At 38.9% G+C, this 14242-nt stretch overlaps 1 protein-coding gene across 1 annotated transcript in view; it reads right to left on the bottom strand.

Annotated features, from left to right (window-relative positions):
- Positions 1-3916: 3916 nt before the first annotated feature.
- sona (SON DNA and RNA binding protein a) overlaps positions 3917-14242 on the bottom strand; it is an 11018-nt gene continuing 692 nt past the window's right edge. The window contains exons 2-10 of the mRNA XM_014021082.1: positions 12722-12816; positions 11514-11721; positions 11055-11128; positions 9102-10946; positions 8656-9004; positions 7925-8442; positions 7354-7832; positions 6460-6552; positions 3917-5492 (exon numbers count right to left, since the gene is read on the bottom strand). Of these exons, the coding sequence (XP_013876536.1) occupies positions 6478-6552; positions 7354-7832; positions 7925-8442; positions 8656-9004; positions 9102-10946; positions 11055-11128; positions 11514-11721; positions 12722-12749 (3576 nt within the window). The 5' untranslated portion in view covers positions 12750-12816 and the 3' untranslated portion in view covers positions 3917-5492; positions 6460-6477. The remainder of the gene's footprint in view (positions 5493-6459; positions 6553-7353; positions 7833-7924; positions 8443-8655; positions 9005-9101; positions 10947-11054; positions 11129-11513; positions 11722-12721; positions 12817-14242) is intronic.

The following is a 14242-nucleotide window of genomic DNA, read 5'->3' as shown; positions in this document are numbered from 1 at the left end:
CACACACACACACACACACACACACACACACACACACACACACACACACACACACACACACACACACACACACACACAAATTACTCTGTGCCACTCCACCTTCAGAGATCAAATATGAATTTTCCTTTTGAGTCTTTCTCAACTTGAATTTCCACCGGCTTGTCCATCAGATTACAAAAAAAAAAAAAAAAACTATTAATTTCATGAAGTGCCATCCATCTAGTCATGTTCTGCTGCTCATCCATGATTGGGTCACAAAAGAAACAAGCTCAGGAGGGAAATCTGAGACATCCCTCTCCCAATCAACACATCCTCCTGCAGAATCCCAAGCGGCTCCCAGAGCAGAGAGGATATAAAAACCTTCAAGTAAATACTGGATCTGCCGAYGTCTGAAGCACCTCAGCTGACTCTTTGTGATTCCAATAGACAACCTTTTTTTAAGGCTTCGCTACAAACGCCCATGACCCAGTTAGGGATTCCACCAGGTTGACAATCTGGTCCACAACATTTCAGAACAATAAAATATAAAACACAAAAAAATGTTTGAGTTTTTGCTACTTCTTCAACGTTTGATACCGTAAGAAATTTTGTTGATCTAAATTGAATCTTAAATGCATTTCACACTTGAATGCATGACATGTTTAGAATGTTGTTATAATCCCTGTGCAATCAGTTTAATTTTATACTGTGATTAAAATACTGTGATTAAGTTGTAAGAACAACAAGTTCCAAGGGACTATCTGGTTACACGCCTTGCACTGATACAACACAATCAAACACACTGTTTCCTCATCTAAGCTGTAGGACTTCCTTGTTTGTGAACTGGGTCACCCTGAGGTCCAGAGTACTTGGCCCGGCTACAAAAGGTTGTGGTAATCCCTGCATGTGCAGTTAAATACTCAAGTCTAACTTTAAATCAGCTTCTTGTGCATAATTCATTTTCTTTCAATACGTATTATTGTCTGCTACTAGCTTATTTTGTTTGCTTTGGTCTAATTTCCTAAACCATAAAGTCATCAGATGGCCTAACTGATTCTGTTAATCCATCGGTAAATCCAGATAAAAATGTGAAGCTTTTACTAAAATATGTAATTAATTAATTAATTCTGCACAGAGGTTTGGCACAAAAAGTAACACAGTCCCATTTAAATTTGTTGGGTTTGAAATCTTTGCGATGCAGTGTTGCAGCTGCCGGCTTAAATTGATGAATATTAATCGTTATCTGCAAGTTGCCTTTGGATACTTCCCTCACATTTGAATACTCTTAGCAAACGTGCAGATTTGCACACACTCAAATACTTAGTTTGACCCAAAAAAATAAGACAATCTGCATGAAAATTATCATTTGAAATTTGCCATTTCTCTTCCCGGTTCGCATGAATATTTTAGCTGGGTTAAAGCCACTCATCCATAAATCAGGAACTATGGTTTGCTCCTCTCCAAGCGCCTTCATGAAAAATTCACACATACAGGCAACATACATACAATGGTTTTGTTTTATTGTTGCAGCACAGACTCTTCCACATTTTGCACCATGTTGTACAGATCGGATTCTGTCCAGTGTGTGAACAATGGCACATGCAGTTGAGCAGAAGTGTTGGACGCCTACACAGCTTTAAAGCACAATGAAGCACAAAGTCACAACCTTTATTTTACTTCTCTGCCCAGATGGACCCTCACAGTTACAGTAGGAGGTCTTGATTTTTACTCAGTCTTCCTCAGCTTCTCCCTTAAATCTTCTTTCCTCTCTCTCTTTTTTTTGTGCTGGCTGTCTCTTGTCTTCGTTAGTCTGCCTCACACTGTAGTGAAACGCGTCCCGCTCTGATTCAGAACTCCACCACAGGCTGAATACATCAGCTCATCCACTGTGCATGCATATTTGTGTGTATGAGGGGACTGTGGAGCCAATTTTTTCATCATTTTATGATAGAAAAAAGACATTTGAAAATGAAAAGCAAGAGGGTTGTGCACTGAAATTTGCTCGTGACCTCCTCCCTGGCTGTTTGACAGAATGTGGAGAGCGTTTGGACAGGGGGGTCGTTGCAAAGCACTCAGCCGTCTATCGACTGGCAGCCATTGATCTGAAAAATCCAATGACTCACAAGCCGCTCAGAATGCAGCCCACATACATATCCACGAAGACGTGACTGCTGTGTGTGTAAACAAGTGCACATGCAGACACTGACTGATTAATGTAATTACAGTCCACAAATTAAATGAGTATAATTGGCGCAGAATATTTAAACAGAGATGTTGTTCTGGAGATTGCCGTTAACTGAGATTACTAACCCCTGTTCTCAAGCAGTAAATGAGAAAACGATGTTAGAAAATAAAGGTGAAATGAAAATACAGGCTTTGCATTTCTAAGTATAAGAAAACACCCAGCTGCTCTCGCCTTTAAACACAAATATGTGCACAAGAGTAATGGATTCAAGGCCTAGAGTTCCTCAAAGGAATGCCTGTTGCCCACCAACTTCCTGGAAAGAGTTTAAGACTGAGATCATCTTGTGTTGAGAAACACCAGATTTGTAGTCATGTTAGTCAAACCTTGAAAATGAGTCTGCACAACTCCATTCGTTGCAAGCTGTCATATTCAGAGTATGTGTTGACTCTCAGCAACTACCACATCAAATTTTAGCTCAACATCTGTAAGTGACTGAATTTTAGCCAATTTTGTGTGAGAAAAAGCTAATTTCTCCTACTTTTATAATAAAAATTCAAACTTGTAAACTTTGTGAGCATAGTCCCACAGATTTTAGCTTTAAAGCACTAAAATTTCTCATTTTTTTGATATCTGATAAAAATATTAACATAATTTTGTAAATGACCAAATTCATTATTTTCTTTCATTAGCTGTTTGCATGCTTTTTGATGAATGTGTTTTTTTCTTTCTCTTGATGTGGTTTTAATTGGTTGTTTTTTGAACGGTGTGGACAATTCTTTTTAAAATAATAATAATAATAATAATATCTGGATATGGGCACCAGTGACCCACGTGACCCTGAAAAGGAAGAAGCGTGTACAGAAAATGGATGGATGGATGGATGGATGTCTCATCAGCAAGTTCTTAGTTGGGTTCATTTTGCTCCTTTTATTATGTTGTTTTTTAAAAGAATGGCTTGAATAAAAGATAAATCCAAGAAAATAAACAATTAAGATCATTCTCATTTTCTTTGAAGAAAAAATCTCACCTTTTGGAAAAAGATTAAAAAGACTAAAAAGGTCACATTGTGAACAAAAAAGACATAAAGGTCCTAACTTCTACATGTTGCTTGATTTTACTCTAATTTAAACTTATCCACCTGTTTCTCAAAACGTTTCTTCTTTGTAATTCTGTTTTTCTTGTACCTTTTTGCAGTTTGTTGAAATTTGTTCTAATAAAAGTACTAAAACTGCTGAAGAGAGTCAACACGAGTCACCAAAGGATTGTTTTTATATTTTAAAAAAAAAATGCTTTATGTCCTTAATTTCCTTGCAGTCATTTTGTTCAACACACTGAATTAAAGTTGAGAGTCTGAACTTTAATTGTATCTAAAATGTTTTGTTCAAAATTCATTGTAGTAATGTCTAGAACCAAAATCAGGGAAAGTTTGTCTCTGTCCAAATAGATGTGGACCTTACTGTAACAAACCTTCAAAGTAGACCACCAAAAAAAATAAAATAAAGCAAAAGTGCACCCCTTGTTGGAAAGATTCATAACTACAAGTTATTGTTCTAAAGTATTTCCTGAAAGATCATAAAGATAAATATCAAAGCACTGAATATATCAGACAGTAGAGTAGGTCTGTTTAAACACATTGACTATCTTTACCAAACAAAGACAAGAATGAAGTGGGCTACGGACATGTTCACTGTTGAACACGAAGCATCCAAACCAGGAGCATTCTGAACATAGTGCAGACAAGGGGAAAGCATGTACAGATTGCTGAGGTTTTTAATTAATAATCATCAACACATTTATGTACAAAGCAAGCAATAATATCATGACCAAATAAAAGAAACAAATGAGGGGGGGAAAAAAGATTCCTAAAATGTACTTTTACATTTGTTTCTATCATTAAAATAGCTAAAGCTTACCTCAGGGAATTCTTCCAAAAGTTGTAATAAGTTGTTTTACAGAGTAATTAAAGATGACAACCTTCAACAATGACCTCTGAAACTTTAATGAACCTGGTTGGATGGATCCATTATTTAAACATCCTTCTGAAGAATATGAAAAATAAGACAAATTCTTTTTTTTAAATCAGAAAAAGCTGCCCCCTTATAATTTTTATAAAAGCACCAAATTTTCTTTGTTCTTCTACGAAAGGCCCTACCCAACTTTGAAACTGTGTTTATTCATCAGTAATATTTTAGGGCCTGTTTACGTTTCAGTTTTAAACAAGAATGATAATATAACTTTTAAGTTCTGTGGTTCATATACAATTCAGCAAAATTTTCCAATTTATCATTTTAGCTCTCTGCATTTCAGACCTGTTAGTATCCAGGACAAGACACTCATCAACCAGCTGCAACGTTCAAAAAATCCTCTTGGCCATTTTTGAGAAATTAATAAAAAGGTACCATTTCTTTGTTTCAGATGAAAACATTAATTAAACACATGGTGTAATATCAGGATGTTAAATTATGAATGAGATTTTTTTTGTTGTTTTTTTTAATCAAAAGCAAAGTCTATTCCAAATAAGTCAAACTATGCTTAAAAGAAAGAACAAATCCGGGCCAAAGATTAGCTTGGTGCTATAAAAAGAGGTAATGAATTCACACTCAGGGCTGTGCTGACTGAATTACTCATTTTTATAAAAGTTCTTCTCTTGCAGACAATACTCTGAAATGCCGTCTATCTTCTATATAATCAGATCCTGCTTCCCTCCTATGCTTCCGATCCTAATTTGTGTAACGATATCAACAGTAAGGATCTACTATCTCTGACTTCATCTGCGTTACTGGATCATAAAACTGGGGACTACAGATAACCGGGGGAGGGCTTGTTACAGAACAAGGACACCATCTTTACATGATACAATTTTCATGAAAGAATAGCAGGTAAAACTAAATTAAAGAAACTTAGAATGTATACAAAAACACGTGCCCCACAAGTTAGTTTGGTTTGCTTCCACGTTGGGGGTTTTACAGCCGTTTCTGTTCGGGTCAGCAGCAGCACTGGTGGGGTGGTGGTGAAATCCATTCATACAGACATACACGCACTAAAACTCGCTGTACTGTCGTAACGGTGCACACCTCAGCATGCCCCGTTTCCTCAGTGGTATCACAGGTGAAAGTCCACAAGTCTCACGCTCTCAAACAAACAATTAAACTGGAAGGGAGGGGAAGTGTGGGGCAGTGACCGCTGCCGGTGCTCCTACAGTTTAACAGCAACATCGAGGGAGCTCCTCTTCTCTGTCCGTCCATCTGGGTAACAGAGGGAACCGTGGGAAAGTCAGTCCAGCTTTTAAAGAATCCTACATTTTGCTCCAGTCCTTTGAGGAGAGCAGCTGTGAACAGAGACAATGGAAACACGTTAAACATCTCTATCAACTCTGTGGCTTATTTAATCGAAGAGAGTATCAGTTATTCACACAGAACATAATTGCTTCGCTTTAGAATTTAAATTGTTACCAAGACTAAAAGTAAAAACAGAAAGAACTTTAAAAACATTGAATAAGTGGTACATTTTGCAGACAACGTGACAAGCATGCACAACAGAATAGGTGTCTAGGACAAGTCTGTCTACCCTGCTTAGAGCTGAACTTTTATAGTTTTAAAATGTTCAGACAATATTGTTTCACTTCAGCACTGACCTTTGAGAACAACCCCGACATGCAGGTCTGAACAAAAGGTAAGTGAAATTAGACCGGGCGGAGCAACCACTGCGAATACTGAACAGGTTGACCGCATTTTAATGAGTTATTGATAAATGCCCCGACTAATCATAAATGATGAACGATGCAGAGGAGAGGAACGGATAACTGAAAGGGAGCGCCGGTGAGAGAACTAAGCTGAGGGAAAAATCCATAAAGGAAAATTGTTTAATACGTACACATGATTTGTTTATTTATTTCTCTACGAAAGGAGCTGAAAGTAATTTGGATGTTGACAAATGAAGCCGACTCCAAATTAAGAAACGTCAACACCCCATTTGAATCAATGATCAACAATTTAATAAGCTTAAAATTGAAAATCCACCTAAATGAGTGAATACCTGAAAGGTGGCACTCAAATGTGCCATGCTAACAAAAAACCCAAAACATGCTAAATCAGGACAAAGCCTGCGTCCAAAATAAAGAAAAGCACATGCTAGACTAAGAATTGTTTTATCAGAATACAGATATTAAACTTGTGTTGGTAACCCACCCAAATCAAATTAATGCAGTTTCTTTACTTTCATGTTGACCAAACATCTCGATTTAAATTTGATCGCTTTTTTTGAAAGTGTCAAATAAATGAAATAATATATTTTACCTCAAGAGCTCAGCTGTTTTAGCTTTCATCATCTGAGACATGGGGCTTAGCAACAGCCATTTCCTCCTTGCTGTTTGAAATCATCTTACATTTCTACAGAAACACACAAAAATAATATCAGTTAAAAAAAAACCAGCATCATAATTCAGAGATTAATTGTTTGGACAGAAACATTTTCCCTCCTCCTCCTCCTCCTCACATTCTGTGGAGGAGTGAAGATTTGTGTTACTATCACATTTTATCGCCTACATCACATTTTCTTTAATAAAACATGTTACTATATAAGAATGCTTCATGTTATGCACTCTCAGCACACTTCATCAAGCATTTAGTCTCAAAGTTGGGCTTGTAACCCTAACTGAACACAAAAAACTAAGTTGGGCTTTCTGTGATGATCTCCAGAACTCAAACTAAACTTGATCCTTGATTCCTACTAGCATATGTTTATTATGATTGTTGTAAACATTAAAAATAACCTTAATGGGAGGATATTATGAGTTTAGGCTCTAAGTGTTGTCTTTATGCCCCCATTAGTTTTCTTTTTTAGCAATGTTTGTGGATCAACCAAGGATATTTGCGGTCACATTGCCACTGTCATTTGGGGTCAAAGGTTTGGGAACTGCTGATTTTTATCAAGACAGTTTAAATAGGAATGCACTAGGGTTGCGCAATATTGGCAAAGGATTTAATCACGATTAACTGTGGCGTTTAGCTGATGACAAATATTATGACAATCACTGCAGTAATTGCAAAGTGGCCAATATAAATTGTTTATATTAAACGCATATGATGTGATTTTGCCCAACCCTAGTATACAGAGATGCACAAAGTACAGTGAAAAATAGAAAGACTTAATTACACTACTGGTTTTAGCATACATGTACACATATTTACCTCTGTAAGCTCTTTGATGGTATGTATGTTGGCCTGCTGAGTGACTTTCCTCTTTGCTTCCTCAATGTGGTCCAGGTTTAAAGACGGTGCTGGAGGGGCAAGGCTCGGGGGAGGTTTATTAGTGATGGTAGGTAGAGGGGCGAGGGGGGGCATGGCCGCCAGGGCACCCATGTTGGTCAAGGCAGCCGTCATGGTGGCTGCTGTCATACTGGCCACAGCAGCACTCATGGTGATGTTTGACATAGTGGGCATTCCTGGAATAGTGGGCAATCCAAGTGGACCCATGCCAGGCATATTGGGCATTCCCATGCCCATTGGAAGAGGTAAAGGTAAGGGTAATGAAATCGGGGAAGGAGAAGGAGTGGGCAGAGGGAGCTGGAGAATAGCTTTTGGCCTAAGACTTTCAGGAATGGGAACCCCTGCCTTTGCACACATGGCCGCTGCATTGGCCTTGGCTATCTCGAGCAACTGGTCCTTATCTGGACAGCAGAGATGAAAGAGATAGAATGAGATGTCATGAAAAAGAAAATACATACATACTTATTACATGTTACGTTCTTAAATGTTTTACCCAGATCAGTGAGTCGTGGTGGCGTCTTGCTAGGGCTGCGTCGAGTTCGGGAACCTGAGCGTCGCTGCTTGCGAAGAATGACAACTGGAGAATGGCTCGGTTCCCTTTTCCACCTGTCTCGCCTGTCAAAGGAACGGCTGCGAAACGCTGGCCTCCTCCCTCGACCTCGTGACCTCGACCTGCGCCTGCGGTCTGAGGAGCGGGAACGGGATCGTCTGCTTCTATCTCCTGATCTGGACCTTTTCCTCCGGCCTGTGGAGCGGCTCTTGGATCGCTTGTTCCTGTCACCTGACTTGGACCTCCTCCTCCCACGAGCATTAGGTGAGCGGGAACGTCTCTTGCGAACTGGAGAACGGGATTTGGATCGCCGGTTTCGGGTTCGTGATTTGGAGCGCTTACGACGCGTGGCAGAACGGGATCGTGACCGCCGCCTCCGGGCTGGGCTCCGAGATTTGGACCGCCTCTTCTTTCTTTCTGATGGAGAGACAGATTCCCTTTTCCTCACTGGAGACTTTGATCTGAGCAAAAATTAGGAACACAATTAGAAAGTTAATGCAGTGAAACTAAAAGAGGCGAGATGAGAAGACAGTTAAGACACTGAGTTTCTGACGGCTTTGTTTTCTTTCTGCAACGACTCTTTTAAGTATCGAAAACAAATACGATTAGATCCTGTAAATGTTGATAATTTTTTAAATATATATTTTTTCACCCACCAAAACACTACCACTAACCTGGACAACTTTCTTTTGGATGTAGGCTTGGATGTCGAACCAGAACGTTTCCCAGGATCCGCAGGTGAGGGCGACTTAGAAAGCTTCTTCTTTGATAGTTCTGGAGATGCTGAAGCTGAGGAGCTTCTCTGGCTTTTAGACACGGTTTGGACAGGGGGTTCTTCATCTTCTGACTCTTCGGAACCATCTGATCCAGAGGCTGGCTCTTTGGAGGCAGATCTGGAACTGGGAGCATACCAGTTCTTACACTGAACAGGTGGATCCTGCAACTTATCCTGCACATTTTCTGTAGAATTTCCACCTTGGATATTGGTGTCAGTGGCTGAAAGAATTGGTTTCTGATCAGCAGCTAAAAATTAAAGAGAAAAAAAAAGCTTAAATATATGCATTAATTTTGCCATAATTATCTCATTATGCTGAAACATGTAGCACTGATTTATTTTTACCTGCTTCAACTGAATGTCCTCCATTTTCTTCCACTATGTTGGCTTCCGATGTTTCTTCTGTAGCAGGAGGGGAAGACTTCTTCTCTTTGACTGGAGTGTGAGACACAGATCTGGCTGAGGAGGAGCTGTTAGACCTTCCATCACTTGATTCAGACCTGGACCTTGATTTAGATTTGTTTGGTACTGCAGAGATAGATTTAGACTTGGACCTTCTTCCGCTCTTCCTTGGAGATTTGGACCTCCTTTTGCTGTGTTGTGGCGAACGGTGCCTCCGAGACAATGAGCGAGACTTGGAGCGTTTGCTGAACCTCGGTGGAGAGCGATTTCTCCTTGCAGGAGATCTAGAACGTCTTCTAACTGGTGAGCGAGATTTAGACCTCCGGCGAGGAGGAGGGGTTCTGGATTTGGTCTTTTTGCGAGGACTCCTGGATCTGGAGCGACGGGTGCGCTTAAGCGGAACAGGGGACCGTGAACGGGATCGCCTGCTCCGGCGGATTGACCGAGACCGTGAGCGGCGGGATCTGGGGAGGGGTGACCTCCTGCGTCGGGATAAAGACCTGCTTCTGGAGCGCCTGCCTCCTGCACGCCTTCCTGCTGACCGTGATCTGGATCGACCAATGAGACGTCTAGATCTCGAATGGGAGCGCCGAGGTCTAGTGATGGAACGAGACAATGATCGTCTACCCGCACCACCTCGTCTAGGTGACCGGGTTCTTGAGCGCCTTACACCTCCACGAGAACGGGACTTGGATCTTCGTCGTCTTCTTGGAGACCGAGACAGGGAGGGGGACCTTCGAGCACCACGTTTAGGGGATCTGGATACCTTCCTTTTGGGGGAAGGAGAACGCCCGTGTCGCACTGGGGAAACAGACAATGAGCTTCTTCGCCGTTTAGGTGACTTGGACTTCCTTGGAGATCTTGACACTTTCTTTATGGGAGTAACAGAAAGTGAGGCTGATCGGGACCTGCGGGTTGACTTCTTTGGAGACTTGCGGGATGAAGAGAGGAGTTTTTTCTTGGATTTAGGGGACAGCGAGCGAGACTTGGAACGGGAAAGCTGTGGGCTCTTTAGAGGAGATGGAGACGGTCTTCCCTTTGAACTCGACCTGGACTGACTTCTGGACCGTTCTTTCACCGACTCTGTTGGATGACCACCTGACTGCTCCTTACTCAAACTGGGTGATGGTGACCGACTGGGGCCTGATTCTGACTTCTTTACTTCTAAGACCCTTGGTGGAGACGGAGATCTGGCTGAATCGAGCTCTTCGACCTTTACCACTTGGACTGGACTAGTCTGATCTTTCTGGCATGGCTCATCTTTAGGAGCTGTGCCTTCCTGTTTTGGAATAATGTCAGGCAGCTCCTGAGCACAACTGAATGTACCATCACCAGGACTGTTTTCTGTCTTAACTGGAACAGTTTCTGTCAGCGTAATTTCATCTTGGCCAGCAGAGGGTGATCTTTGATCACTTTGTGATTCATTGGCACTACAAACCTTCTCTTCAGCAAAGGAAACATCCATACTGGATATCTCTTCTTTCTTTGCATCAAGCAATTCAGATTTCTGCATTAGGATGGGAGCTACTTGCTCCTCCACTTGTTTGCCCTTTGGAACCAGTTTGGATATTGGTTCTTTGAGGTCAGATCCAGGAGCAGAGGAACACTTGCCATCACCAGCTGTTTTAGCTCCTTCACCTTCTGACTCAGAACCTGAAGCTGAGCTGCTTTCAGATGGAGACCGAGATGGGGACTTCTTTTCCTGCTTTTCATCTTTCTTTTTCTTCTTTTTCTTTTTTTTGGCAGCTTGTTTTTTATGTTTTTTGGATTTTGTGTCTCCCTCTGTTTCTACACAGAAAATAAAGCCAAAGTTAAAATATTTTACCATTTTGTGCGTGCGCGTGTGTCTGTGTGTGTGTGTGTATACTTCTATGGTTACATGTAACTTTAATGTACCTGTAGTTGCTTTTTTCCCCTCCTCTTTCAGTCCAGCATGTTCTGTAAGTCCAGCTGCTGCAGCCAGTCTGGCACTGAAAAACAGAAGCAATCAAAAACTTTTATATATTTAATACACTTTTAAAAAGTTATTAAAAATTGTAAAATTACTTATTTTATGTCTTTAGACATTCTTTCAAAGTAAAAAACAGAAAATGTTGATTTCTTTCTATTCAGTTAAATAATATCAAGACAACAAATGTTGCACAATAATTGGCCAGTAATTCCAGAATAATCACAATGCAGAAATTTATCCAAATTAATGTTTAAAACATTAGACTAGAGTTTTAATATGAGATAAAAAAAAAAATAGAAAAATCTTGTTAAAAAACACATTTATTTTTAAATACTTGAAAAAATTGTGCATTTAGTTCAGACTTGGCATTGTATTCATGTTATTAGGAAAAGTGTTTCCCTGACCTGGCTCTAGTGGTCCTGACAGGTCTCACGGGAGGTGGGGGCTCTACATCAGACTCGGCACCAGATTCTGAACTGCTCTCCTTCTCGCCTTTTCTCTTTCTCTTTTTCTTCTTGCTCTTGTGTTTTTTGTGCTTCTTGTTTTTCTTGTGGGGTTTCTCAGCCCCTTCCTTGGCATTCATGTCATCTTTCTCAGGTGCTTCATCCTCACCTGTTCAGGTAAACCAAAATTTTGGTTAGGTCTTTGAAGGTTCACAGCAAAATCAAAAGAAAATGATCAGGAAACAATGGTCTCCATTCTTCTTCATTAGGAATAAAACAATGAACATATGTGGCCACAAATATAACATTTAAAAACTAATGATTACATTATTAAAAATTCAACAATTATTAAAACTGAATTTGACTACTGTCCAAGCAGCATCTCAGAAGCAAGCAGAAAGAAGAAAAAGGGCAGCAAAGATGTTTCCACTTCTAAAACATCTACCGGTAAGTCAGGGGTGCCCAAATATTTTCCCTGAGAGGGCCAAAATTAAAATCAATCTAAGGGCCGCGGGCCAAATGCAATAATATAAGAAATGCTGAATACTTAAGTAAAGTTGTTTTATTTTTTATGATTAAGCTAGCAGCCAGTGTGGTCGCCCACATTCTTTAGTTCTTTTTTCAGCCCATGGACATGGAGAAAATTCAACGTATGCTCAGGCAGCAAAGGCTCATGGGACTTTTCGTAATTTAAAATTTGAGTACACTGTATATGTGGTCTTATAAGGTGTGCAAATCTAAATATGGGTTTAAATCTAATCTAAATGTCTCTTGTAGTTACTTGTACTTTATATTTAATCTTAACATTATTACAATCTAGTAAACAGGACAACTGCTGGTGGGCCAAATTAAATGGCTTGGCGGGCCAATTTTGGCCCGCAGGTCCCACTTTGGGCACCTCTGATCTAAGTGGTTGCATTTGAATTGCATAAAGGTGCTTGAGGAAAACTATTTGCAGGCTAGTGCAATTTACTCTTCTGAGCAAAGAATACTTGACTACATCGAAGAGCAGGCTGACATCTGTTCAACTGGATGTTTTCATTAATCGAAAATCTAATATTCTTTCAAATGAACCAGTCATATAATCTTAATCTTATGCAAGATAGTTCGAATAGTTTAAGTAAAACAGAGTTGAAAATGTTTTTTTTCCTGTTCTATTCATCACTTACCTGATGGAACATCCACTGCACACTCCATTATGCCAGCAACACAATTTTACAAAAAACACCTGGATGTCTTTGCTGTGTTTCTGTCTCACTCAACACTGGGGAAGAAAAAAAAACAAATATATTGTAATTTAGAGACACAACATCATGAAAACTCCTTATAATACATTTACAGACTCACATACCAACAACAGCAATGTTAAGTTTAACTGACAACTGGTTCTTGAGATTTAATCAAGAGCAAGATAAAGATGTAACTATCCCCACCATCTAAGCCACAAACATTAATTTAAAAACATTTAAAGCAATGGTTGCCACACCAACACAGACCATCAAAAACTGTTGATGATCCATTTAGAGTCGATGGTGTTGAGATTTGTAGAGTCAGCGAGATWAAGKTTTTGGTGTTATCATTGATGAAAAGYGGATATGGACCCTCACATAAATTATTTAAGAACAAATTGGCTAAATCTATTGCATTACTGTACAAAGTAAGGGAGTTATTCAATGATAAAGTTCTGTATGTTGTATAATTCAATGATTGTTCCCCACTAAATTTATTGTATTGAAGTCTGGGATATGGGATATGCTTTACATTAAAGAGCTGTAAGAAAAATCAGTAGAAAACATTAAAGTCACTCATTGAATATATTATTTTGTCAATTGAATTATTGAAGTTGTATGATTTGGTTGATTATATTATTTTATTGATTACATATAGGGCTCATAAAAAACATATCRCCTTTAAAACATTCAATTAAATTCTGTTTAAAAAAGAGAGAGTTGTTACAATCTCAAGGGGGACAGAGATGTTTGTAAAACCTAAATTTAGAACCAGTTTGAAGGAACTGTGTACTTTAATCCAAGGAATAAAATTATAAAACAATCTTGAGAGTGATGTTAAAATGTTAGATCAATATGTGTGTTTAACAGAATGATCAAAGTTGCTTTGTTGAAAAGATATGAAATAATATAATGTGTATCTATACAAATTGTTGCTCGACAAGGAGTTAACTTTTGTTTGTTTTATTTAAATATTATTGTTTGAATCAATTTTTTGCCTTTCATTTTATTTGTGATTTGTATTTCTTATTGTATATAGAATTTGTTCTGTTTTTAAAAAGAAATTAATTGACTTTATTAATAAAACAAATAAATATAAACAAATGGAACCAGTGTCTAACAGAAAAACATGCAATCAGTATTATGTAAATTTTCATTCARGAAAACTCTTTTTAAAACATAAAACACAACTTGCTTACATCGTTTAGTCATATTTACCCTTTAATGTGGGAATGGATTAAACAAATGAGTCATCTTTGAACAAATCTTTCTAAACTAAATCATACATATCTACAAATAGTAAAATAGATAGATAATATTTTCAATACACAACTATAAGTATAGCCACCGTGAGCATAGAACATGCAAGATGACCAGCTATACAAAAACAACAAAGCTAAAAACACAACTTGCTTACATCGTTTAGTCATATTTACCCTTTAATGTGGGAATGGATTAAAC

This window comes from Austrofundulus limnaeus, unplaced genomic scaffold (assembly GCF_001266775.1).
Source record: "Austrofundulus limnaeus strain Quisiro unplaced genomic scaffold, Austrofundulus_limnaeus-1.0 Scaffold277, whole genome shotgun sequence".
In the NCBI taxonomy this organism is placed as follows: Eukaryota; Metazoa; Chordata; class Actinopteri; order Cyprinodontiformes; family Rivulidae; genus Austrofundulus; species Austrofundulus limnaeus.
This window is presented reverse-complemented; position numbering and strand designations above follow the sequence as displayed.